Source organism: Dromaius novaehollandiae, chromosome 3 (assembly GCF_036370855.1).
Source record: "Dromaius novaehollandiae isolate bDroNov1 chromosome 3, bDroNov1.hap1, whole genome shotgun sequence".
Classification (NCBI taxonomy): domain Eukaryota; kingdom Metazoa; phylum Chordata; class Aves; order Casuariiformes; family Dromaiidae; genus Dromaius; species Dromaius novaehollandiae.
Genome location: NC_088100.1, coordinates 81,022,984 through 81,049,855, shown reverse-complemented (window position 1 = coordinate 81,049,855; position 26,872 = coordinate 81,022,984). Strand labels below are relative to the sequence as shown.

The 26,872-nt window shown below is 39.7% G+C and overlaps 1 protein-coding gene across 1 annotated transcript in view; it reads left to right on the top strand.

Annotated features, from left to right (window-relative positions):
* Positions 1-26,872, top strand: part of DISC1 (DISC1 scaffold protein) — a 218,184-nt gene that overhangs the window by 47,055 nt on the left and 144,257 nt on the right. Inside the window, 3 exon segments of the mRNA XM_064509255.1 lie at positions 18,871-19,018; positions 22,257-22,386; positions 26,401-26,636. Coding sequence (XP_064365325.1) covers positions 18,871-19,018; positions 22,257-22,386; positions 26,401-26,636 — 514 coding nt within the window.

The following is a 26,872-nucleotide window of genomic DNA, read 5'->3' as shown; positions in this document are numbered from 1 at the left end:
TACCTTCTGTAAGTAGAAGTAATTCCACTTATAAAATACGTGGATAAGACAAATTTTTAGTGGAATACAGAATATATCTGAGAGTATTCAAGTAATGAATTACCATGATTTTTAAAAACCACTGAGCAGCAGGAATGATAAAAGAGCAGCAAATACCATCTGTCTGATCTACATATTTTACCATAGTTCTCCTCAAGCTGTCTGATGGAAAGCTTAAAAAAAAAAAGTTTTAATAGCAGAGGGTGCTGCTGGACAGAATCAAGGTGGGATGCTGGACAGCAATGTTTATGTTGTTATCCTAGAACACCTTTTTAGCGTGTGTATAAAATTATTGAGGTGTTACAGGTGTACTGTCATAGTGTGAAATTCACAGCAAAATTCACTACTGTAGCAATACTATTTAATTGTAACTCACGTAAAAAGTATGCATTAGTTAGTGTGAAACTGTATGCTGGTAAAAACATTTTTAACGGTCTTTTATTTTGTAGTTAACACATACTATGGAAAAGAGTAGGCATTAATGCATTTATTTTAGTACTTGCAGGAGATTGGTGGAAAGCTCACCTCAGGGCTGGAAGTAGAACCCGGGTCTTCTAAGTAGCAGTTCTGGGACCTACCATAGGATTACACTTGAAAGACATGCTGTTTTCTGTATGTGGGTTCATACTGAAATGGCAAATCCCATGTCCTTTCTGGAGCACCTGCTTTTCGGAAGCCAATCAGGAGTGCGTGACAAAGGCTGAACCTCTGTCTCCCAGGGCCATATTTCCAGCTGGTGCTTCCCTTCTTGTCTCTGCAGCTCAAGTTCCATCAAACTTTGCTCCTCTTTCCCCTTCCCTCTCGGCTCTGATTCTCACCTGGCTCTCAGTCAACAGATATAATGATCTGGCAGCTTTAATTTCCAGCCAGAGGAAGCTCTGATGAGCAGGTGGAGAGGTTGCTGGAGGCAGTGAGACATCGTAGGCTCAGGCTGCTGCGTGGGTGCCAGTATTTGCTGGAAGAAGGCAGTGAGCCTGTATGTGTTAAAATTTAGCTGTGCTAAGCACAGAGACTAGCAAAGTTGCCTTGACACTGTTGTATCAGACTGAGGTTGGACATGCAAGATGCTTTCCTGTGGACCTGTGTACTGCTGCAGTAGGAGAAAGCAGAGGGAAGTTCAGCTTCTGTGCAGCTGCTGCCATTGAATGGTGTCTGACGTTCCTATGGAAACTCAATCCAGTAGGACATCTAACTATGCTTAGAGGTTAATGGGGCATTGTCTCATGCTTAACTGCTTTGCTGAATTGAGACCCGAGTGGAGTTTTAGGACTGTGGAACTTGCATGAAAGCCCTTTGGTCTTTTCTGTGCTGACCTGTGCCAACATCCTTCTGTGCAGCCATGCCAGGTGGTTTGTGTTTTCAGAGGGGATAATTCTTGTGCCCAAAGTGCTTGGACAACTTCAGTGCTGGGATTGGGGCAGTAGGGACAGCTGCAGAGCCAGGATGAAAAGAATATCATAAATATGAAAAAGATGTGTGTAAAAGGGAGGAAGATGGGGGTAAAAGTGATTTTTTTAAAAAAAGGAAGACTGCAAGATCCCTTTTGTTCTAATAGGAAAAAGAGACTGGGCTTTATCATATGAAATGAGAAGATTAAGAGGTGACTCGAAGAGGTACAGTCTTTTACAGGGAAGAGAGTCCTGTGAAAGAATAAAAGGGCACTAACTTCTAAGAAAAGGTCAAATTAGGAAAGGGACAATACAAAGATTCTTGTGCAAAAAGCAGGTAATGTTGTGTAATTATAGCAATGCTTTTATCCAAAGATCTCACACAGGTGTTAATTAAGCCTAATGAGGCCCCTATGGAGTAGTTATTACAATCCACATTTTACAGACAGAGGACCTAGAAGCAGAAGGAAATTGGGTTATTTGTCTGAGCTCATGTAACAGTACTGTAGAATTGGTGCTCCTAAGTGAGTACAAAGTTTGTGACTTCAGGCCATCTAGCATAGCCCTAGGCAGAACTCTTTTTCCTTGAAACAATGTTGTATATCCTGATGTTGTTTTCACCTGAAAATGTAGATACATATAGGTGCATAAAAAAACCCTCGTGGACTAAGAAGAGTTTCTCTTTCTAGGTGGGCTTTCTTGATTATTCCTCTATACATTCCTGTCTTTTGTTTTTTGTTTTTTTTTTTCCTTTGTCAAATGTTATGCTTAAGAATTGGAGGGTTCTAGGATGTCTTGAAACACTGAAAGCATTTCAGTGTTTTGAGAGACTTATGAGAACCACCAGTACCTATGATGGTGAGGCCTGTGTGTGCTCATTTCTTTCTTTCGTTCATTTCAGCCTTTCCAATGCAGAGCAGACTGATAGGTTGTTTTGTGAGGTCCCTATAGGGGACCTTCATTGTTATTTTCCTTCTAAAAGACATTTGAGCTGTTGGTATTTCCACAATAAATTCTATAAAAATTCTGATGGATAGGTGAACGAAAAATTGACAGTTTCCAGGCACTCTTGGAACATTTTGTTTGTAGGGTGTTGGACTTTGAGTCATCTAAGCTTTTCCTCTGTTCCTGACCATACTCCACATACTGTGTGTGTGGTTGCCTGCTTCCTGTTTAGTTCTGTATGTTTCTTCTGGTGGTAGAATTTGGGCAGTTCCAAGCGTAAACTTGTCAAAATTGCTGCCTTCATTGTGGCTAGAAGCCTCCATAACAGGTTGAACGTGGTGGGTGCACTGTCTCTGCCACCGCCATGTGCACTGGTATAGATCTGTATCAGAAAGGCAGTGCCCCTGAACTGCCAACTCTGCTTGCTGCACTCTATTGTCCTGGCGTATAGACTGGATCATTTATATATATAAAAGTATATTGTGGTGGACCTCTCAGTTTTTCAAGTTTATTTTCCTCGTGTGGTAGAGCACACAACTACCATTTCAAGGGAAACATGTTAGATCTGTTTATCTTTCATAATAGAGGCTTACAGGCCACAAAAGGCAAACCAAAGTAATTTTTAGAATAAAAACTTGCTGAGCTGAATTTTTTCAGTTTTAAGATGGGTCTAAATGAATGGCAGTTCATGGGAGTATATTACTTCCATTATGTTAGAGGGATGCCTGGGCCCTTTGTTTGCTGTGAAGCAGCTGGCATGTGCTAATTGTGGAAACATAATCACTCAGCAACCAAATGAATAAGAATACTTTTTGGAAGACTTGGAAAATATTTAAAGGCTGCTGGGAGTAGTTTGTCTCACTTGGGTTTCTCTTCCAGCTAAGGGAAGGTGCTTCTAGCTTTGACACAGTGGAACAATTCAGGACTGTGAATAGACACTGAGAAGGTTGTAACGTGTGCCCAGGGAATGGAAAAAGTCTTTGTTTCAGAGCAGTGTTATGGCAGAAGGCAGCGACTTGCAATGCAATACATAACACAACTGTAAAGCTGCTGACATGAAGTACAACTTGATGTAGCGGAGGAGGTGTCTCATCTCTGGTTATTGTAGTGAGACAGATCTTCGTTATGGTTCAGCTTGAAAACCCATTTCTATAAAGTTTACTTTTCACAGTATTTTGAAACCCATAAACTTACAAAATTTTTACCAAATTTGATATTCCTTGTGGATATGTCAGGAAACATTTAATGTTTTGAAATTTGGGATCACTTGAACTAAGTGCTTGGGATATGGCTTCCTGGAGGGAAAAAAAAAAGTTACAAGCTCTTACTTGACAGCCTATCCTTTTTTTCACCTCCCAGAGCTGTGAGATCAAAATACAATTGTGGTATCAAACTGCAGTTGTCACTCTGCCCCAAATGATTTCAGTTATTTCATGTTTACCCCATGTAATGCATTGGCACCAAAAGCTGTCCTGAGGAAGGAATGTTGAGGGTAGTGTTTAGGAAACAGTCAAAAGCTTGGTATTTACAACCCTAATGAACTGTGTATGTTGTAGATCAAGTAGCTAAAAAGCTTTATTTCCTCTGTTTTACTGTCTCTCTCTGTGCCCCACCAAAAGTTAACTTTATTCTAACCTTTGATCACAGCCTGGAGTGCAGTGGGGGGAGAAGGGAGTATTGGTTGAGGTCTGTCTAAATCTGGCAGTATAATCTCTGTCTAAATCTGTGAGCATAACTGTAAATCCATCAGAAATTCAAGAGGAACCCAAATTGCTTTCCAGAAAGAAAGTAGACTAAACTAGCTGAGATTGTGTGTGTGATGGGAATAGGATTAAAGGGCAGAGAAAGAGAGGAGGGAGAAACTGCGGTAAGGGCGCCTGGAAGATGCTGAGGAGAAGGAATTGGGTTGTAAGGCCCAGTTCAAAGGGAAGGGACTTAAGACACCATTTATTAACAGTCAGCAATTATGCTGTGTTTGAATGGTATGGTGTCTTTTGTCATTGAATTCTGGTTCCTTGAACTGGTGAAATTATTGGATCTGACTAAATTTAGAAATCTGTGAATTGATCCTGATTTATGGGGAGGCAAAATAGGCTGAGAACAAATCTCAAATGTTGTAAACCGTTCTCTCTCATTGTTTTCTTTCTAGGAATATGATCTCTTCTGGGCGAAGTATAACAATAACTTCTAGGAGCTAGAGCAGTGATGGATGATGGAAATTGGAAAGGTGTCTAGACTGAACTAAGCTAGCATCTTTAATAGATTTTAAACCCTTTTTGGTTTTGCATCTTACTTATCCAGAGTGCTGGGAAAGGGCATCAAATTAATTCAAAGGTGAAGTTCTAATATCTGCAGGGTTTCAGAGATAAGGAAGGAACAGAAAGGGGAGAACAGGGAAAGAGGAAATTAGTAGATGTGTTTATTTGAGATATTAAATGTGAGAGTGGGGACCTGGAATGTGATAAAACATTGAACACTGTTGTGGGAACTCGTGAAGGGAAACCTAGGGAGCGAAAAAAGATTTTTTTTAACTAAAAGCATATTCTGGCATCCCAGTCCTTATCCATAATGAATGGATGCACTGTTCTCAGCTCAGTTACCACAAAGACTTCCTTTATCTACTTTCTCCCTTTTTGTTTCTAGAGCAAAGCTTTAAGTTTCCTTGTAGAGTTTCCCACTGAAGTTTTCAGGGGAATCAGTTTGGGGTTGTTTATGTATTTATATTTTCTTTATAGCTCTCTGTATTCATTCTGTAAAAAAGAATGTTTGATGTATTTTTATCAGTATGCTGTGCTGCAGAGGAAAGATAATGTTGAGTAATTGCATTTTGGTTTTGGTTATGCTGATCTCTAGCTGGTGACTTAACTGCAAGCTTATTTCTTTACATAGAATTGTTCATGGGGACGCTGCACAATTTAATACACTCCATATTAAAAAATCTGTGCTACTTTCTTTCAAACTTCATCTTAAAGCAACTCTACACCTACTCACTGGTGTTTCTTAGCCTTCAATTTATGCTGCTTTGTTGTCCATTTTTACAACATGTTTTCTTTAAATACTGAAGAAACCTTTGTAGAAACCTGTGTAGAACATTCTTTATATTATCTGTTATAGTTTTGGACTGCAAAAAATAAATTTGTTTCAGACTGTGTTTTAGGATGATATTCTCTGTATATTCAGAGTAGGAGATAACAAAGAAGCCTGTTCTTTGTCTGACAGCTGAGACACAGAACTTTAGATCCATAATAAGTGCTTGAATAGAGGCTAGTAAAAAAAAAAAAAAGCCAACATAACCTGCCGATCCTTTTAGTTATAAAATCTTTGATGTAAAAGCCCAGGCATCATCCATCAGATGTTTTTATTCCTTGTTGAGTGTGTAAAACTTGCTTTATAAAAATGACTGGTATCATGCAGTATAATGCAATTCACTGTAGAGTATTGCATTTTTTTCTCTTTTAATTGACTGGCCCATCTTCTAACTGACCAGCTGAATTTGTTTGGAGACAGTGAAGGAAGGTAGACATTGGCTTAGAGATTTTTGGAGCAATAAAAGGGATGTAGTGGGTTGAGACTGATTCCTTCTCAGTTGAAATTAATATATTGCTGAGAGTTGTTCATGTATGTGAACTGTACTGATTGGAAACCTCTCCCAAAATTCTTCCTCACTCATCTCCAGTAAAAGAAAGAGCTGTTTTGCAAGCCAATGAGCTTTGTGTTGATTTCTTTTAGCTTCCCTTTTTTTGAATGATCTTTTTATGAGCAGAATTTAATTCAGAATAGAGATTGTCATTGTGCTGTATATCTGTATATATCTTTTAATGCGGATTCAGCCTGGAATCAGCAGGACATGTTTTTCTTTATTTCCGAACAATTTCGTGTGTAGTGACAGTACTGTCAGCACTGCTTGCAAAATAATGTTGATATCAAATAAAGTGCAGCAGCAATCAACTTTTTTTTTCTTCTAATGTATCTTTTGATGTTATTTTAAATTATTTTTACTGTTAAGTCATATTGGAAATGCAGACGTCTCAGTGGTTTCATTGGAAATTTGATGCCTACAACAGAATATGAAAAGCAAGCAGTCAGCCAGGCGTTGTTTATTTTGTACTGTGAATTGATTAAAACAGAAGTGATGTCTCCAAAAAATGCCTGATGCATTAAAACCCTTACAGCATTTGAAACAATTTACAGATTGAGTAAATCTGAAGATAATGTCTATATGGAGTGGACACTGTATAGAATTGTGCCATTATTTTAATGCAGTTAGAGATGAGTGAGAGGTTTGTCATATACTGCAAATTGTTTATTATTTCAGCAACTATTATGCATGTTATAGTTTTTTAAAATTTTAAAATGCTGTGTGTACAGCGTTTAGGAAATTATGGAAGTAGCTAGTTTATATTGCAATATAAAATACTTACAAAAAGCTCTTACTATTAAAGATGTTGCTATTAAAATATTGTTAAAATTTAATGTTTTCAGAAGGTGTCAGATTAAGAGCAGTGGTGATTAAGTTGCTGGTATACTGAAAATATTGTTTGTCATTTTGACCTCTACTGTGTGTCTGCTGCTTTGTCTTCTCCATTTATCTTTCCACTGTTATTTGTTTAGATTGTAAGCTTACTGGGGAAGGAATTACTTTTTTTTGTGTACATCTACTGTGATTGGGTTTTGACCTAGGACTGAGGCTCCTCTGTGAGATGATAGTAGCAAATAATAATTACTTTGCTTGCAGGACAGTGATGTTACAGGAAATTGCGATGTAGGTTTATCTGGATAGTCCTGATGTGCCTTCAGCTCAGCCTAGAAAGAACAGCTGGGAGGGTAATGCAGCCTACATCAGCTGTCAGGTGATAATGAGAAAGAAACATGGGAAAGCAATGTTTTTCTAACACTGACCAAGTCACTTATGAGATGAATCAAGCATTTGAGTCTCCTGACACCTCCCACTGGACGCTCACCCATTGCCTTGCCGTGGGCCTGCTGGCAGGAACTTTCTGCCTTCCTTCTTACTGATCTTCCTGCTGAAGCTTGAAGTAGCTGTGCCTGCATCCTCACGAATCCCACCAAGCCCTATAGCTTCTGCCCATAAATTGCCACTCAGTTTAATTAATATTACTAAGAGCACGTTACAGATCTCTGTGGCAATGTGTTAGTGATGGAGCTGCTGTGGATGTTCTACAAAATAGGGATGCTGCTCAAAATTAATGCTGTGAGCCTGCGCTAGGCTTGCACTGGTGCCCTTCAGGCAAGAAGTTTCACCTACAGCATAGACTTTTCAGTGTGGAAATGTAAACTGTAGGTAGGAAGCTTGGTGTTGTGGTTTGGGGAGGCCTCTCTGAAACTTCTGAGAATTTCACTTTTTGTTCAAAGCCTAAATGAATACTTTCAAATTCAGTGTGAATTAAAGGGGAAAAGTCACTATCTGCCCATGTGTCAGGTTTCTTTTTATGAGATTTATAACAGCAGAGATATATCTGTATTTGTATTTTAAAAGCTTTCAGGCTCCTAACTCTGCTACGGCACTAACAGTCTGTACATTAAAATCTGAAAAGTTATGTATTTATTAAGGATGCAGCAATTTTCTGGGTTGTAATTGATGTAGACTGATGAGGAAAAATACAGAGTTCTTGGGGAGACACAGAATCTGCTTGCGGAGTCCTTGTGAGAAACTATTCAGACACTGCTCTCCATGGCTTTTCTAGTCGGTGCTATTTGGAAAACCAGGTTTCTTTCCTCTGCTTCTTGCCCCCGCCCCCCCCTTCCCTCTCCCCCTTCCCTCTCCCCCTTCCCTCTCCCCCTTCCCTCTCCCCCTTCCCTCTCCCCCTTCCCTCTCCCCCTTCCCTCTCCCCCTTCCCTCTCCCCCTTCCCTCTCCCCCTTCCCTCTCCCCCTTCCCTCTCCCCCTTCCCTCTCCCCCTTCCCTCTCCCCCTTCCCTCTCCCCCTTCCCTCTCCCCCTTCCCTCTCCCCCTTCCCTCTCCCCCTTCCCTCTCCCCCTTCCCTCTCCCCCTTCCCTCTCCCCCTTCCCTCTCCCCCTTCCCTCTCCCCCTTCCCTCTCCCCCTTCCCTCTCCCCCTTCCCTCTCCCCCTTCCCTCTCCCCCTTCCCTCTCCCCCTTCCCTCTCCCCCTTCCCTCTCCCCCTTCCCTCTCCCCCTTCCCTCTCCCCCTTCCCTCTCCCCCTTCCCTCTCCCCCTTCCCTCTCCCCCTTCCCTCTCCCCCTTCCCTCTCCCCCTTCCCTCTCCCCCTTCCCTCTCCCCCTTCCCTCTCCCCCTTCCCTCTCCCCCTTCCCTCTCCCCCTTCCCTCTCCCCCTTCCCTCTCCCCCTTCCCTCTCCCCCTTCCCTCTCCCCCTTCCCTCTCCCCCTTCCCTCTCCCCCTTCCCTCTCCCCCTTCCCTCTCCCCCTTCCCTCTCCCCCTTCCCTCTCCCCCTTCCCTCTCCCCCTTCCCTCTCCCCCTTCCCTCTCCCCCTTCCCTCTCCCCCTTCCCTCTCCCCCTTCCCTCTCCCCCTTCCCTCTCCCCCTTCCCTCTCCCCCTTCCCTCTCCCCCTTCCCTCTCCCCCTTCCCTCTCCCCCTTCCCTCTCCCCCTTCCCTCTCCCCCTTCCCTCTCCCCCTTCCCTCTCCCCCTTCCCTCTCCCCCTTCCCTCTCCCCCTTCCCTCTCCCCCTTCCCTCTCCCCCTTCCCTCTCCCCCTTCCCTCTCCCCCTTCCCTCTCCCCCTTCCCTCTCCCCCTTCCCTCTCCCCCTTCCCTCTCCCCCTTCCCTCTCCCCCTTCCCTCTCCCCCTTCCCTCTCCCCCTTCCCTCTCCCCCTTCCCTCTCCCCCCCACCTCCATTTTATGTGTACCGGTCTCTTTCTGGAAGGAAAGAGATGGTACGCAGCAAATGTCATGTGCAGCAGGGGAAGCTTGCAACATCAAATGTGACCTCAAGTCATTGCTGTGGTGTTCGGATACTCTAATGCGTTGGGTTTGTCTGGCTGAAATAAGAGTTTGGGCACAAATTTCATGTGTATCTTGTCATTTAATACACCCTGTATTTCAGCTCCCCTTCTCCAAAGAAGAGGTAGTATTTCCTACCTCCTGGGGATTCAGTGAGATAAAACTGCTGTGGGAAAAGGGTACTGCCCTGTATTTAGTCATGGTGATGAGAAGAGTGCTTACAGCTGGCTAAAAACATTTAAAAAGAATAGCCAAAGAGGTTAGCCTGAGCAAAGACCACCTGTGACTTTGAGGCCCTCTCTTCTCTCTTGGGTGGTGGAAGGAGGAGAGGTATCGAGAATTCCTGTTGGAATGGAAGAAGGCAAAGCCTCTTGTGATCCTCCTACATTTTTCCCTGGTACCAACTTTGTAGGACAAACACTTAGGAAAGCTGACTTGGTTTAATGTGAACAGGCTAGTACAATCTTAATCATTGTTTAGTGTTTTGATTATATATATTGAATTTCTTTTCAAGCATTAGTTTCAAAGTTTGTTTTTCTAAAAAACACCTGCTATCTGTAATGTTTGTAGCTGCTTCATGCTCAGTATATTAGTGAGGCCCTTAAAGTTCAGCGGCTAATGGGTACAGTTCATGTTCTTCTTCAGTGTTCAATAAAGGAGCAGTAATAGCCTTATACATGAGAAAGAGGGGACTTGCGTTCCTGATTTATAATACTAGAGGTTCTTTGGGAATGATCCGCTTAGCTGCTCTATCACCACAGAGAGTCCTCCAACATTTCTTTCTTTGTCTATCTGCAGTGGGCAGAGTGAGCATTGACCAGGGTGAAAAAGAAAATGGGGAAATTGCTTTCCAGAGTCATCAAATGATGCATCTGTTGCAACTCTCTTTAAACTTGTTTATGCTAGTGTTCTTTTCTGATGCAACTTTTAAAGTTGAGCTAACAGTTTATTTCTAGAAGATAGTCTGAGAACTCCATTTCTGTCTACTTCTTGACTGTGATCAAGGTTTAGGTCTGGAATATTTGAATCGATATAGACAGGACTTTGTTGGCAGTTTATATGAAATGCCAAAGGCCTAAAGCTTTCTTCTTGATTATTCTAAGATTCATTCTGTCATCACATTCAATTTATTATTCTCTTATACCCTTCAGATTATTATTCTTTTAACTTTAAATAGGATCAGAATCAGAGGCAAACACCCATCTAGCATCTTAATAGAGTAAAGTGGGAATTAGAAGGATTTATTGCCTGGAGTAAGAATACCAAACAATGATGAGAAGTATGCACAAAACAAAGAATTACAGAATGTGGTTAGCACTTTTTATAAAGATTTTGACCCTTTGGGTTTAAGGTGAGTTCTGGAGCGGTTGCTTCAGACTCCAAAGGATGTTTGCAAGCCAGGATTTCAGCTTGCTCAGCTGTTCTTCGAGGCAGTCTTCAGAGTTCAGGGGCACCTGACTGTAGTGCTGAATTTCACAAACTTGGTGTTTTGGTTGGAATGGGAAAATTATGTGGTGGGCGAACAGGATATTTTCGTTTGCATTATGCTCTAGCAGCCATTGTCTGCCTTTTGTCATCTGAACACAAAATAGGAAAAGCATTTGTCTGTGGTAACAAAGAGATATAGCTCTGTCTGGAAAACCACAGCCTCTGTTTTCTGTCCTCTCCAGGAGCTACTTTTCTCACTGACTGCTAGATGCATTCCAGGGACCTTGGCCCAAATAGCTTTTTAGTTCAGAATAGGTGTGTGTTTTGAAAGGAATCTCCCAATTATGCTATTTACTGTGCTTTGCCTGGAATTGTAGAGCAGGCTTGGAGTGCAAGAACTGGTTTCCTTTCAGATGAAACAAAGTCTGAAGTTGTGCACCAGGGGTGCACCTGAAACACTCCAACTATTAAGCGCCCTTCAGTCTGCAGCACTACGCTATATCTACTGTGAAGTAAGACCCTCTGAAGTGTGGATGGTGGGTCCTCAGTACCAATGGTTTCACTCTGCAGATGTGCTCCTATTAGACCACATAGTCAGCAGGGCCTGCACAGCTCCAGCATACAGCTGTAGCTCCAATGGGCTCCTCCAGTGTTTGTCCCCAGCCCTGTTCCTTTTTGGAGCTAGCCCTGCCTGAGTGGACAGCTTGACTCCACACTGGGTTTATTTTGCTGGTTTCCAGGTGCAGGGAGGAGCGGAAGGTATCAAGGGTTTTGCTGAGAACAGACAGCACATGGTGAGGGCTAGCTGTCCAACAATCCGTTTGTAACCTGAAGTTTCCTTATGTGTTTATCTGGAGTGTTAGGACTTGCAAGGAATTTAATATCTTCTACAATGCATCTGTTTAGTCCTGTTAATTTCTTAATTATTTTATCCTTAAATTAAAAACACATGTGTACTCCTGTTGCTTGTAGTGCCTTGAGTTCTGTTGGCAGTATATGTCATTACATGTCATATTTAGACATTGATTGGTCTGCATGTTCATCTGTAAACTGTTTTGCAAGAGACCAGTGCTAGTCCTTGGGCTGTAGACTTCCTGCTTACTAGTCTGTTATCCAGCTGTATTTCAGTCAAGTACTCAAGCTCCCCATTAGAATCCACGCTTCCCAGCCCTTTTAGCATTGCTTTAGCTGATAGAAGTCTCTGTCTTGGAAAACGAGTGGTGCAGGTTGAACACGAAGATGTCTAAATTATTAATGGACAGGGAAAGTGAAGAAGGAATGCATTGTTATATTCACAGTACAAAATTAGGGAACAATGGGCAAGGTTATCAGACTTTAGGTATAAAATTAATAGAGGGATTATGTGCTTATATAACTCATAATTTCATTTTGAAATTCTCTTTCATAGGATATTTTTGAAACCAAAAGCATAGATAGCCTCAGAAAAGAGAACAGAGAAATTTCTTGTGGGTGGAAGTCTACCCACTGGTGAGATAGAGATATATCTTTTTTTTTTTCTTAATTTTTTTTTTTTTTTTTAAAGCAGTGATCTAGGAGTAGTATCTTGCTCAGGGAGTCTTTCATCTGATACACATTAGAGGCTGTGGGAACCAGTCCCAAGGTGAGCGATCACTTTGTGCCCTCTTTCTTAGTCTTCTCTCTACAGGCCTGCTGCAGTGTGCAGCTGGAGACAAGATGCTAGATGGATCTTTGGGTCTGATTCTGAGAATATTTAGTTCTTACAAATTAGGTAGCTAAGTAAAATACCTTTGAGACTGAGTATACAGAAACACTTCAGTCATCATGGAAGCTTTAAGGTTTTAAGAAAATGAATACTGGGAAGGTTAGCTGGCTCTGGAAGTATCAGGCAGATAAAAGAAAGCTTTCGGGACTGCAGTTCTGGTTTTACACATCTAAATTCTGTATAAATCCTGTTTTAGATCCTTCACATTTTTTGTGGAGTGAGAGAAAGAGGGAAGGGGTTGTTTGCAAGGTGATGGGGCAGGATCAAATGATCTTTTCTAGCTGAACTAGCTAAAGAGACACTTTCTTGATATAACTGTCCAGCAGTTTGTAGAACAGTATGATTAAGCATCTTCTCACTTATCAATAAAGAGCAGAGATAAATAACCATAAATATATGTAGTATGTAGCAAATAAGGTTTTACCCTAACTGTGATGATCTTCTTAAATGTTTTTAAATGATGATAAATATTTCTCATAAAGTAAAATTGCTGTTCATGGGAACTGGAAAAAAAAAAACTTGAAATATGTAAAAAGCAGAGAGATAGCCAGATGTTCTCATATGGTCAATTAAAAGTTATGGAAATTGTTTCCTTTGCTCAAAGCTATTACAAAACATGATCCTAAGAGACAAAATTTTCTTCAACCGCTGTCTGTTTAATTGAGAACAGCAGTTAGTCAGTCTCTTCCGGGTCTGTACCCTTGGTTAGCTTTAAAATTGAAAGGAATGTTTGAAGTAGACAAGACAGTAACTAATTGGGATGAAGAGTAATTTAAAGATTGTCTTTTGCAGTTTGCACAGAGGTAGTGTGCTTCAGCTGAGGTATCCATAGGAATGCTGCAGCGATAAAAGTCAGCAACAGAATACAGTGAAATAAAAGGCTGATGAAGAGAATTATGCTTTATTTCAAAACACTTCTCCATAATGCAGTACATATTGAATACATCAAAGTTCCTTCATTTAAGAACAGTAAACAAATGCCATGTCTATCATGTTACTTCATCAAATTGGGAAATTGCTTTTTTCAAGTAAACTGTATTTTAAATGACTATTACTTTGAGGTCAAATATGGGATAGAGAACAAAGTATTACACCTGTCACTTGTTTGTGATGTATATTTTTAAGTGTATGTGGTTTCCTTCAGTATCTCAATTCATCAGTGAGCTCTGGGTTTCTCTGAAGGTCTTTTCTGTGTTGGAATAACATGCTTAAAAGACTAAAATGAAGGTGAAAGAAAGTGATGTCTTTAAGTCTGATGGCTTATGAATAGCAAAGGCCTCCCTGTGGCTGCTTCTTGGCTAAGAAATTCTAGAAAGTATGGTGGAAAAGGATCTCAGGAGGACGTGTTCTTGTTGGGATCTCAACAAGAGTGCATGTTCAGTTGATCTTGTTGATCTCAACCTTAAAAACTATGCCTAAGCTATTCCTGACAGATGTTTGCCTGACCTGAAAACCCCCACTGGTGGAGTTTCCCTGGCTCTCCCAAGCAGTTAGTTTTAGCGCTTTACCATCTGTAATATTTTTCGTGATCTCTTTTTTTGTAGCTCAGGTTTGTTACCGAGGACTCAAGTTCTCCTTAGACATGAAGAATGTTTTGTTACCTCTCTCTTTGCAGCTTCCTAATATGTACTAGTATTGAAAGTTATTCCCCTCGGTGTTCATCTCCACTAGATTAAGGAATCCTGTTTATTACATCCTTTTTCACAGATCATGTTTGCTAGACTTATGATCATTTCCATTACTTCTGCCTGGTCCAGATCTCTCTTAAACTGCTGCAGCATGGAAAATTGGACTGAGATGAGTCCTATTTGCATGGCTCCCTGCTCAGCAGCTGGCACTCTGAGGTGCCTTTATCTCTCCATGCACTAAAAGCATCAGTGAGGTCAAACAGAGGGGTCTCTCTTCCAGGAGAGGATCGTAAAAACTGGGTGCTGCAATGTAATGTTCAACTTGGTGATGCTCTTTGAGCATAACCCCCAATGACAATGCTGAAAGGATAAACAATCATTTAGTTTTGAGAGATAACAAGTGGATATGGCCAGCAGTGAAGCTTATTAAAATATCATTGGAACAAATTATTTAGAAACGTCTGTTAGTAGAAACTAATTGAATTCCACGTAGACTGGACTATATAAAGCAGGATGCAGCCAAGAATTAATGAGAGAGAGAGAATGAATTGGCATGTGGATTCACTCATCTGTTTTCCTTCCAAAAATAGCCTCAGTTTCTAGGCCTAGGATGCTTAAGGGTAGAGTGATGAAACAGCTGGACACAAGCACAGGATTAGCATCATTATGTTGAAGAAAGAGTTAAAGTATCATAAGATGGATTTTATTGATCATCTTCTTTTTCAGTGCAAGTTTTCCAACTGCTTGCTTTGGGTATGGAGGAGAAGACCAGCGTGCCTTCTCCTGGAGTAGCTGGATTTTATAGTGTGGAATACTTGTGTAAACCTGTATTGTTAACTCCTCATTTTTTCAGTCACAGTAGTGCCTCTGAATCCTGTCACATGAATCTCAGAATGGTCCCATATTTTCATGCATTATGTAAAATGTCAGCTCAAACATAAGCCAGTTTCTCCCTTCTCCCCAAGCCATTGTTTGTAGCTTGCTTTGCAGTTTGGTCTTAAAAATCTTCCTTGAAGACTCTAATTGGTGATGCTCTATTATAAGGGAGTACTTCGGAAGATTTACAACAGTAATTCCTGCTGTTGTGCCCCCTGGGAAGGGAAAAGCCTGTCCTTCCATGTGTCCAGCCTCTGTCTGAACAGCTGCAGAGGGTCACCACAGCTCCAGCTCAGGTAGTGCTAGGAGCCCAATAGTGAGAGGTTTGAGTAAAGGGAGGTATTCCTGTGTGTTTTGGCATTCTGAGGCCATTGGTCACAATCAGTCCTTCCTCTTCTGTTTGTAATAGCAGTTTTTTTGATGACTGTGTTTAAAATTCCACATAAAATGTAAATGCTGATCTTTTTTTTTCTTTTCAAAGTATTGGCTTGGGAGTCTCATCTGGACCCTCACATCCTGTGGAGTTATTGACAGATAGGGGTTTCAGAGTTGTTCTAAGAGGGAAAGTCCTGCCTACTTTTTGTCATCCAAGATGACCTAGCGTTTCTTTCCAGAGTTGGCTGCTAGGTGTATATACAGTGCATTTGCACACATTTGGAGAGGCTATGGCTGTACATTGCTTCTGACCTGAAGCCAACAAGTCTGTGTGATGCTGCTCTGTGTAGACTTTCTGATTTGGGTTTGGCTCTTGAGGATTTCCTTACTGCCCTTTTTTGTCTGTAAAAGATAGCTTGTGTATCCTTGCCCAAAACTCCTTTCCCCTGCTGATGATAACCATTGTCCGCTGTTGTCCGCTGTCAATTGTCTGCTGCATCTGCTATGACAGAGAGCCTTAGGTAAAGAAAATTAACTCAAGACTTTCCTACAAGAGTCAGGAGATGCTGTTGCCCTAATTTCTGATTCATATCATGTGGTCAGGTTCAGGGCATACAGAACATTTCTATGTCAAAATGCATGCATAGCACCTTGCCTTCCTTTGGGCCTTGTTCAGATCTCAGTTCTGTTTTTCTTTTGCCTACATGCGTCTCCACTAATGTCAAGGGAACAAGGTACTACACTTGTCTTGCCTCTGGCAGCAGCAGAAGTCCTACTTACTGAACTGTAGCTGACGTGTGCAGGAGCTGGTGGGTGGCAATTCCCTCATGTTTTTTGCTGTCGAAGTTCCTGGTTAGGATCAAGAAAAACCCATACTTGAACAATCTAATAGTCTAATGGCAGAATGGTTCAAGAGAGTCGGTTTCTTCTGCAAGTCTGTCACTGTATCCTCTTGATGTGGTGTATGTGAGGTTTTGTGTTAAATACTTATGTCCAAAAGACTATGCATACATATGCCTTGTGCTCCCTAATAAGGCAGTAAATGCCAGGAATGTTTGTATCCCTCCTTCAGTCCCCACTTGCTGCCAATTTCTTCATAGATTCTGAATGTTATTTTTTCCACCATCTTCACATCTGCTGTGTTATGGTAGTTTGTTGTGCAGTTTCCTTGTGATGGCAGGGACAGGGGAATCTGTTCAGCTGTGGTCCCTGGGAAATGCACCACGAATATGGTTCACCTGCACAGTTGAAAATGTATTTCTGAGTTGGTTCTTTTTTGTATTTTATGGTGAAGAAATTTTATGTTCATCTTTCTCCTCCCATAAAGTCTATTTTTTGAAAAACAAGCAGCAGGGATGGATGGACTCTATAGGGTGGGAACATGAGATGGGCTAGAAAAACATCATCTAGGTCTAGATTCTCAGTGAGAGAATCTGGGACCAGCTACAGTTATGCATGACCACTCTGAGAAAACGGAGTTACATATCTGACAATGATGATACTTCAAGACATTTCATGCCAGCGTGGATATCATTTTAGGTACATATTTGGCATGTGCAAAATTGTTTTTTTCTCTCCCTGTTTAAAAACACTGTGTTAGACTGTGCAAACACCTCCTGGTACACTCAGCCATAGGTGTAAAGGGCAGGAATGCCACAATCATCTATTCGTTCTCTTGGAGGTTTAAATAGGTAATAGATGAGTACCCCAAAAACGCTGATGAACCACCACTGTTCCTGCTGCACCTATTGCTTCCTTGAGAATACGGTCCCTCCATGTGCACCACATCAAGTGGTGGGCAGATGCTACAGTCCAAAACAAGAGCTCAGGAAACTCTAAGACAATCAAACGGACACAGCAGTTCTGCTTTCCTCCATCTGCCATTCAGTCTGACAGTTAAGTACTGTCAGTTAACACTGAACAAAGCTCAGGGCAGCAACTTTAAGGCTAGCTGAAGTATCGAGGAGGACAGATCGGAGCTGCCAGCAAAACTACACTGCTGCAGTAATCTGCATCCAGACTGTAAAGCACAAACACAGCTGGGGCTATCGGCGGAGACATCTCATGTGGTCGGGATTGTATTAATGCTGCAGTGGACAGAGTGGGCTTAATCAGTGCCAATTGTACATACACGCATGTGTACACTAAGGCTGTTGAGGCAAAGCCTGTTCCCTGCAGTAAGCTGTATGGTGCTGATTTCAGTGAGAGCCTTTTGGCCTCATTTTATGACAAAAGATAAGAAATAACAACATCAGTTTAATTACACTGGAACAGTCTGCTGGCCTAGGGAAAAGATCTATCCCTTAATGTTCAGGCAGTCTCATTAGTACATGCTAGTTGTCTTTATTCCACTCATCTGCACAGAAGCAGAAGAGAGATCAATACTAATGATAGATTATTGTAAAAATGGATCATTTCACTAAAATGAGCAAAGGTAAACAACCTCTCTTTTGAGGATAAAGAGAGAAAATAGTCAGTAAAGAGCATGCACAGATGGATCTTAGTCTGATAGTAACGTGTTGTAGTGAAAATGTTAGAAGAGAAGGAAGGCTAATCACACAAAATTGCAGACAGCAATGTCACAAGAAAAGTACTGAATTGTAAAGGTTTTCCATTTGCAGACCAGCTCAAAACTCTCAGTTTGATTAATGTGTCATCAAAGGTGTTCTGGCTTCGATCAACAAGGCTTGTTATCTATCATGCATATGATTCTGCTAATATACTTCCACTGTAGGAATAGAAATTAAACATACCAGAAATAATCTTCTGTACTTGGAACTATATTCATTTGTTTTATATGTAGGGCAAGAAGACAAAGTAAGGACTGATTTGTACAGAGAAGCATTTACTCTAAGAAACTAGTAGAGCTATGGTAGAATCAAAGCCCTCTTTTGGAACTACAGTTATTTTTCCTTGAAGTTCAAAGTAAATCCTTTTGCTGGATGACAAACTAGGCATAATTCAGGAGAGCCTAGAATGAGACAATTGTTAAAATTCCTATAAATGCACGTGCATTTTCTGCTGGAATGTGTTGCTAAGATATCATAGCTGGTTCTGTAGTTCTTGATTTAATAATAATGCTATTTTTTAAAAGGTCAGTTTTAGACGTGTAAGTGCCATCTACGATTCGTTTAGAACTGGAGCAGTGAAGAGTAGGAATTTTCTTGGAATTCAATTCAGAGCTGTTACTCTAAGAAAAGAGCATGGATGATAACTTCAAGCAAAATCTTTGGAGCCTTACCACGTTAAAACTCTGTGAAAGTGGTAAGAAGCCTGCAGTTTTGTCATTAGCAGAGAACAAAGTGGTATAGCACTCTGGTTATCTGATGTTGTCCATTGTAGCCTTAGTAATTTCAGCCTAGAGGAAAATAGACTGAAATATTTTATCAAAAGGGAAAGCACTATCTGGGAGGTGGATTTTACTTTTTGTTGATCAGTCTTTTTTCTTCTTCAGGTAAAACAGAACATTTTTTGTCACTGTTAAGTAACATTACCTTTTTTGTAATTTAATGTCTAGCTGATAAATTTAGACGAAAACTGGAAGAACTGGAGAAAGAGAAAAATTCTTTAAAATTTCAGCTTCCTTCAAGACATCCTTCAATTAGTAGTTTTTTGGACAGATTTGTTACCCAAGTTCAAGCAGCATTGCACTGGGCCACAGATCGGTAAGTTTGTTAATTCCTTATTGTATAAAACAACACTTCTGTTTTTCTTGAAATGTTGAATACAATTTATGAAAAAATTAATAAAGAATTTTAAAGACTTTCTAGCATATCAATATGGGGCACGTTTATGAAAATTTGTCCCATTTTGTTTTTTTCCTGAAACTCGACCATTTCAGAATTGCCCTAAAAAAGACTGGTTGTGATGAACTGGTGAATTAAATGCAACCTTTCTCACTGATGTTGAGTGAGAATGGGATTGAATCCTGATACAGCAGTTTAAATGTACAACAACAAGGCAGCCTGAGCAGTGGTTCCCCATGGAGTTAATTCTGATGCTCATTTTTAGGCAATGGATGGACATTTAAACATTAAGTAAAAATAGATTCTTCTTTGAGATGCGTAGATCTTTGGGAGCCTCCTTTTATGTATCGTTTGTTAAGTGACAGTAATGTACTCAGCACTGTACAAAGTCACAGAAATAAAATCTCAGTCTTTCCTTGAAGGGATATCAACTACAAAGGTGGAGGGAATGTAAGATGCATTGGATGACCCAAGGGAGGTAGTTAGCTTAGGAAGAGAGAGTCATCTGTATTTCTGGGTCTTTCTTCAGCTACACTACTGGTTAAATTTGTTAAAAGTAATAGGATTCTAGATAAGCATTAGAAGTTCTTCTTTAATGCTATAGCACAAATGAAGAAAAAAAAAAGAACTCTTTTTTTTTTTTTTTTCCTGGCAGCTAGCATTTATAAAGTCTGCAGTGTGCTAGTCAGTAAATTTGGGTGTATTTTTTTGATGTATGTGAGAAGCAGGTAAAATCAATAGAGATAATTTTATTGATTTTATTGAGAAGTTATTGGTTGATTTTTTTTTTAAGCCTTTTTTTAGCCTCTGCTTATAGTACTTAGTAATGGGACATGTTTAAAACTGACTGCGCTCCCTCAGAACTATTTCCTTCTACCTTCTGAGCCCCTAAGAAACTGTTTTATGATTCTGTAAAGATTAGGGTACAACATTCTGTGTTTTGCTATTAAGATGTGTTCCCTCTATGCATTAATTTGTAATAATGTTTTTGGCTTTAGAGGCAGTGTTTTTTTTAATGTCATAGAAATCGATTCACTAAGCATCCTTAAAATATGCAGCCTGCTTAAAATATTTATTTATATAATATTCATGAAACTGTTCCTATTCCTCTGATGATTGTATCTGTAATTCTTTTCTTTGCACAGGTCTAAGAGCAGTGCCATTCTTCAGGGTCAGATGATTATCTTCTTACTCTTCACCTTTCTGCCTTGCCTGCACTCCTGTCTTTGAGCTAGACTTTGACTATTGTTGTTATCGTGTCACCCCTTCTTTTTCTCATTAGAGAAATATCATTAGAGATCCTGTGTTTGACACTACTTTTGACCCTTTTGTTGATGGAGTGAGCATACTCTTTCTCTTTGATGGGGTGTGTAAAATGTTTCTATTCCAGCAGTATTTGTAAGCAGGACAGAATAGAAAGCAGGGCTACTTCTTCATGGAGAATTTCTGGTTTCTGTCTTTGCTTTCATTCTGAATCAGAACAAAACCAAGATATCTGAGATCTTTTTTCCCCTAGAAAATGAAAAAGATGAATCAGACTTGCCCCAGAAGGCTAGAGCGTTGCAATTTTGCTGTAGTCAGGCCAGTCTTAACACTGAAGAACTTTTTCAATGAAAAGTGTGTATGGTGGGTTATTTGTTTAATACACAAGACTCAAATCTTGTCCTGCTTTTGTTTTGCACTATTATAAGATGAGATTTTAGGTGGACTCATTAAATGTCAACATGGGATATCGTGGGCAGCTGATGCAAGCAATGTTTATTAGCATGGGCATATGGGTTTGGTGAGATCAGAGAGATCTCGTTTCTGTTTTTTCCTAACTGCCAAGTAGATAGAGGTACATTTGATTTTCAAGGAGCTCCTGAGAATAACCTTTGTTTATCATGGAACATTCCTCAATTTTTCATCTGCTAGTCAGATATTTCTATTGCACGTAGCTCTCCAAAAGGTGCAGCTCTTACTAACACAGGAAGGCTTCAGAGCTTCTGGGAATTGCGATTGGTTGGAGTTGTAATGATCTGCACTGACTGTAGGGCACATGCATACATAGTCATCGCATCCATTTTGTTTAAGTGTTAATGCCATTTATGTTAGAACTTGGGGGTTTTTTGTTGCTTTTTTTTTTTTTTTTTTTTTAGTGTGCTCTTCAGTCCATAGGGAGGAAGTAAAACATGCATGTATCCTGCAGAAAAGACATGAATTTCTTGTTCTATGCACTTGATAAACATTTGTGCATGGAGATCATAATTGTGTGATTAGTCTTGTTAAAACCAAACTTGTGATGCATGTTTTGTACGTGGCATGAATGTGTTTATTTTGGAAGATTGCAGTGGGAAACCATGCTTCAAAAATGTCCTTCCTTTGAGAGAAAGCTTTTTTTTCCTTTTTTTTAAATGAGATATTGAAATACATCTTTACCCTTTATGTGGAAATATGTGTACGTGCCTGTAGATATGGACACAGAAATGCAATTATCTGTGCAATTGCACATGCCCTCATGCAGAAATGTGCATGAGAAAAAATGTTTGCATTGTTTGCAGGTGTGTTTTGAGAGGTCGATTAGAAACTTGACACTTAATGTAATGGACTGGTTACCTTGGGGGTCCAATCATGTAAAGATTTACAGCTGAGGGCTGTACCGACCACTGTGAGATTTAATTTTGAAAGAACTCACTGTGCAAAAGTAAAGTAAAATTTGGCATCATGGAGCAAACACTCCAGATGATCTCTAGTGTGAGCTCGAAAAACTGACAGAAGCTGCAAAAATGGCTTTGGCAAGTTTTTAAACTTCTGTCTAAAAGAGATTTTTCTCTATATTGATAGAAATTACACTCCGTAGTTTTGCCTCTTTCAAGGCAGTGATGGATAAATTTCTGAAAAATGAAGTAGCTGGGGGAAGCCTGAAGCTATACAAGTTTTCCTTTTTCTTTCTTGAGCATGTTGTAAAAACAGTGTAAATGTTTGATATAATAAAGGAAGATATGCCAAGGAAAAATCTCTTGTTCTCTAGCTGTGCATCTATTTAAGATGTGATTGTTGCTCTGATGGTGGGCTATTATGACTCTGAAGGTAGCATATAGCATTCTTTTCCCTTTAATCTTTGAGAAGTAGGTGCCCAGTAATAACACTAATTTCTAGTTTTTGTCATTTTTCAAAGGGTTAGAAATGAAGAAACCCAGCTCTGGCAAGAAAATGAACATAAACTTTTGAGATCTACCTACCAAGAGAGGATTCAGGTTTCAGCCACAAAACGAAGCCAGCTTTTTCAAGAAAAGAAATGGTTACAGGTAACAGGACTGCAAAGTTGTCTCTAAGAACCAGTGCTTCATGGGGAAAAGCTTGTAATCTGTCAGACAGAATCGAATAAACTTATTGTAATAGTGACTTTGCCTCTGTGTAGCAATTAGAGCCTTGGCTGTAGTCCAGCTGATAATCTAAGTGATGATTGGAGATGACAGCCGCAGGAGTTGTCTTAATCTCATTACAGAAAAGCAGAACTGGAAGGCTCAGTGGCTTTTGTGCATGCTTAAACTTTCCTTGTTAGGTTTTTAAGTGTGCTCTTTCTGTTCTAAGTTGCCATTTTTAATTTCACTGGTCTTCAGAAGTTTTTATTTGAAGACAAAAAGTGTTTTGAAGGAAGCAATCTCCCATCCAGTTCTGAATAGATTTGATTACCGATATGGGACTTACCAGCTTCTGTTTATGAAAGATGGTCTTTACCTTTCATGAGGATGCAGCAGTCATCGTGGGAAAAGTCAGCATTTGCCAGCAATAACTTTACACTGACACATGATGTCACAAAGTGGTAATGGCTGGCAAATGTAATGTTTTTAAAATGGCTTCTGTCCCAATTAAAATCTGCAAGTCTTTTAAGCATAATTTAACTCTTTCTTTTAACTGTCCTTCAAAAATCTCAGTTTATTTTCTGGTACAAGTCTTACCTCTACCTCAATTTTAACCTTAGTGATCACACTTGGCAATGTGACATCTTAGAGAGCTGGTGGTAAGGTCTGGTTTTCTTTATTCCTGTGGTCTTTTCTTGAAATCTCGTTATTTTTATACTTTTCTTCCTTTAGTTGATCTGCCAGTATAGTGATCTGTGTGTGTGTGTACATACCTGCATACATATACGTATCTATATCTATGGATATATATGTATATAAAGAAAGAAATGGTAAAGATCATCTTAGATGATGGATTTAAAGTCTTACTTAGATCAAGAAATGTCTTTCCATCCTATTTATCACCTTTGCATTGTTTGGATTTATTTCATCAGTATGTAAGAGCAGACATTATCTAGTTTAACCTTAACAATGTCAGTTATCAACTATTTCTGGTGATGTAGACATCCAGGCAACGATGTTAAGTTATTCCAATGAAAACTGCTGTACTTAAAGTCCTATGCCAGCTAATATTTCTGTACTTACTCCAGGTGAATTTTTATTTCTGAATAGTGATACTAGAGACAAATTATCCACACCATTGTACATGAATGCCATATATGAGCATGGCATGATCAAAACGACCATGAACTCTAGATTCTGGAGAAGGCTGATTTGCGATGGACTCCCAGCATGCCATAAGGATTGCTCCTGCCCCAAAATCTCATGTGATTGGCAAATTTTTTTTTTCTCCCTTACTTTCCCTTTCTTCCTCTCAGTGCCCTTCTCTCCTCTCAGTTCTATGTTTGCCTTCAGTGACTGGAGAAAGCCTGTGACAGTACCTAAAATTTGCATATCAGTGTTTCTACTGCAGTCTCTGCTTTGTAGACAGCACTAGCCCATTGCTGAAGTTAGAGGTTTACAATCAGTAGTGATTAGCTGTCATGTTAGAAATCTCAGTTTAAGCTTGAATCCACATAGTAAAATTCCAGCTTATGGTTAGTGAGCTAAATACCATCTGTTGCTCCATGCTGGGACTTTAAGTCCGTTTTATCTGTCTCTGGAGCCTGACATTAAAGGCTTCTTGGCATTTCTGGAAGAGAATTTCAGTTTACTGACTACAATTTTTATTCCCCCAAGAGTGCATGTGAAGTATTCTCAAACAGAGTAGCCTTCTCTTTGTGCATAAAAGTTCTGTGCTTCTGGTATCTACTTATGTTGTAAAAACATTTCAGTATGAAAAGTGTGTTGTAAAATCAAAGTCTGTTCATCTTCCTTTCTGTTCCTGTGCAGGCTGCTAACTGCAGTGATTACAGTTACAACATTTTCAAAGAATATGAAGGTCTTTGTATTAAGTAGGACCTATTAAGATCTTGGCAGTATTCCCAAACCAGCAATACAGAGACAGAAATGTCCTTTGTGCACACTAAAAGCCTGATGTGAGACTGAAAGAAACAAAACTGATGTTTTTGGCCTGCTGACCTTTATCTCCTTGACAAATGCCTGTGATTTGAAACATGGGCCACTCTGTTCTCTTGTAGCTAAATCTAAAAGAAAAAAAGGAAGAAAATAATTGATGCATCTAGTGGACAGCACTAATGTACGTTGAATTCTCTGAGCCAGGGCTCAAAGGTGCAAGGACTGTTTCTTCTTGTTTTAAGTAATACTAATGGAGAGTTGGGGAGCTGGTTACAGTGCTGCAAACCTGTAAATACATTTGTTTAAAAAGTGAGCATTAGCAAAGTAAACTTCACTTAGATTACATTTAAAGCATTAAGAGAATGTTAAGGTTTCAAAGTGAAGCACTCACAAAGCAAAAGAAGTTATCTCCGCATAGTATGTGTGTGTTATAAAAGTCTTTAATTATATGATATATTATATATGCCATGTTTTTTTCCCCTGGATCCCCGTCTCATACATCGCTGAAGATGGAAAGTGCTTGTTTGGATACCAGAGTACCATTTTATCTTTGTTGTTCAGTATTCAGCCCCAGAACCTTTTCTCTGTATGCCACTTAAACCTTCTTTTGGATACAGATTTATACGTTTGCGAATGGGCTCTCTTTACAGTATTAAGCAACATGGCATCCGAGTGATTCAAAACCAATAAATTTTCTCTATGCAACATTGCTTTGGGGTAAAGGGATATTTTTATTGCTGTTTTACAGATAGAGAATGAAGTGAATTGGTGTCAGAACCCACATGATAATGTTCATTTTGAAATGCCTAATCATTTACCTCAAATTTTTTTTTCTCTTTTACTGGACTGAATATGGTCAGAGCATAGAATTGAGAGTATTTAGATAGCACTTAAGAGATCCCTCTTGTTGGTTATATGGAAAATGGTGAACATTCAGTTTGTGGCTATGTGTGGAGATAATAGTTTAAGTTGCTTGCAAAGTTTCACAGAGATCGTAAGAAGTGTAAGAGTAGAATTGAATTCTCCAGTATGGCATTCAACTACTTAGATAGCAAGGCTTTTCTCTAGTTCCCTTCTTTATTTTTTTCCTCAGCTTTCAAATTCTGGGACAAATGAGCCAAAGGCCATATAGTAAGTAACTGTATTAACTCAGCAACCCAGACTCTTTCTGTAAGTGCTCTTTACTGGGTGCAATCTATCTTTTGGGTTTCCAAGGAAAAATCAGGATGTGCTCTTGTAACAAATATCTGTATTGTAATGCATGGGGTTTGTACTTCTGCCTAAATGAGTGCACTTGAGGTTGAAGTGTTGGTCTTTTTAAGTTAAGGGGGTAATTTTACAAATATTTTCAATGACAGACAGTTACTCAGCACTTGCATCCTGTGCCTGATGTTGCATTAGAAGCCTAGAGGAACTATTGCAGGGATATTTTTGCAACAGGACTGGTAGACTTCACTTTAGGAGCACTTTAGCTGCCAGTCTGTAACAAGATTCTATTATTATGTGTCAACTGAGAATCAGATTTTTTTTTTTTTTTAAAGTTTGTAACTTAGGAAATACTTGGCATATTTTTAAAGGCAAAAGGTGCCTGTAGCAGTTTATGTCGGAGCAGGAACTTGAAATTTGGTGTTGAAATGTAAGTGGGGAGACTCAGGTTATGGAAGTGCTAGAGTTTCTAAATACAACAGATGTAAGAATTTTTGTATGGCAGCAAAAGAATTTCTTTTTCTTTAACATTGTGCTAAAAAGAGCCAAATTGCACTGAAAAGAACCATGTTTTTGCCTAAATTTTCTGAGAAAATTCAGCAAACTATCTTCAAGTATTAACAATTTCTGTTAAAGTTTAGTAGAATTATAAACTGCCAGAAACAATATTAGTATTGAAGTGTGCTGGACAACCTTAATTCATGCTACCTTTGAGACTTGTACTCTATTTTTCTAGGGACAAAGCTTTTTCTTTAATGGGGTTAATCAATAAACTTAGATTTCCATTCTGTGCAGAAAGAAATTGAAGACCTCCGAGCAAGGCTGGCCGTATTAGAAGCAAAAGATCAACAATTAAGAAGAGAAATTGAAGAGCAAGACAGGCTTATTCAGTCTCATAACTGTGAACTGACTGCTTTGCTTGGCTGTGCTTCTTTGAGAGAGCTGCAGGAAATAAGCAAGGCTGTGGATGACACGTTAGCATCGTCCTATCAAATTTCACTCAGTTTGGATCTTCCGGGGACAATAAAGAGGTATTTAATTTTCAGAATGTTGTCAGTGATTCACTGAGTCTCGTATCTTCCCAGTGTGTTATTGGACAGTCTGTCAGTTGTTTTCGTGGTAATTGTGCCAACTAATTAGCTGGATTCAGACACATTAAAATTTTCTAAGAGCAGATGTCAGTGTTCTAATATTAATGTTTCCTTAGGAAAGAAGATCTTGTAGTTATTTGAAGGTCTTGCACTTCTTATTTTTTATAGTAAAGAGC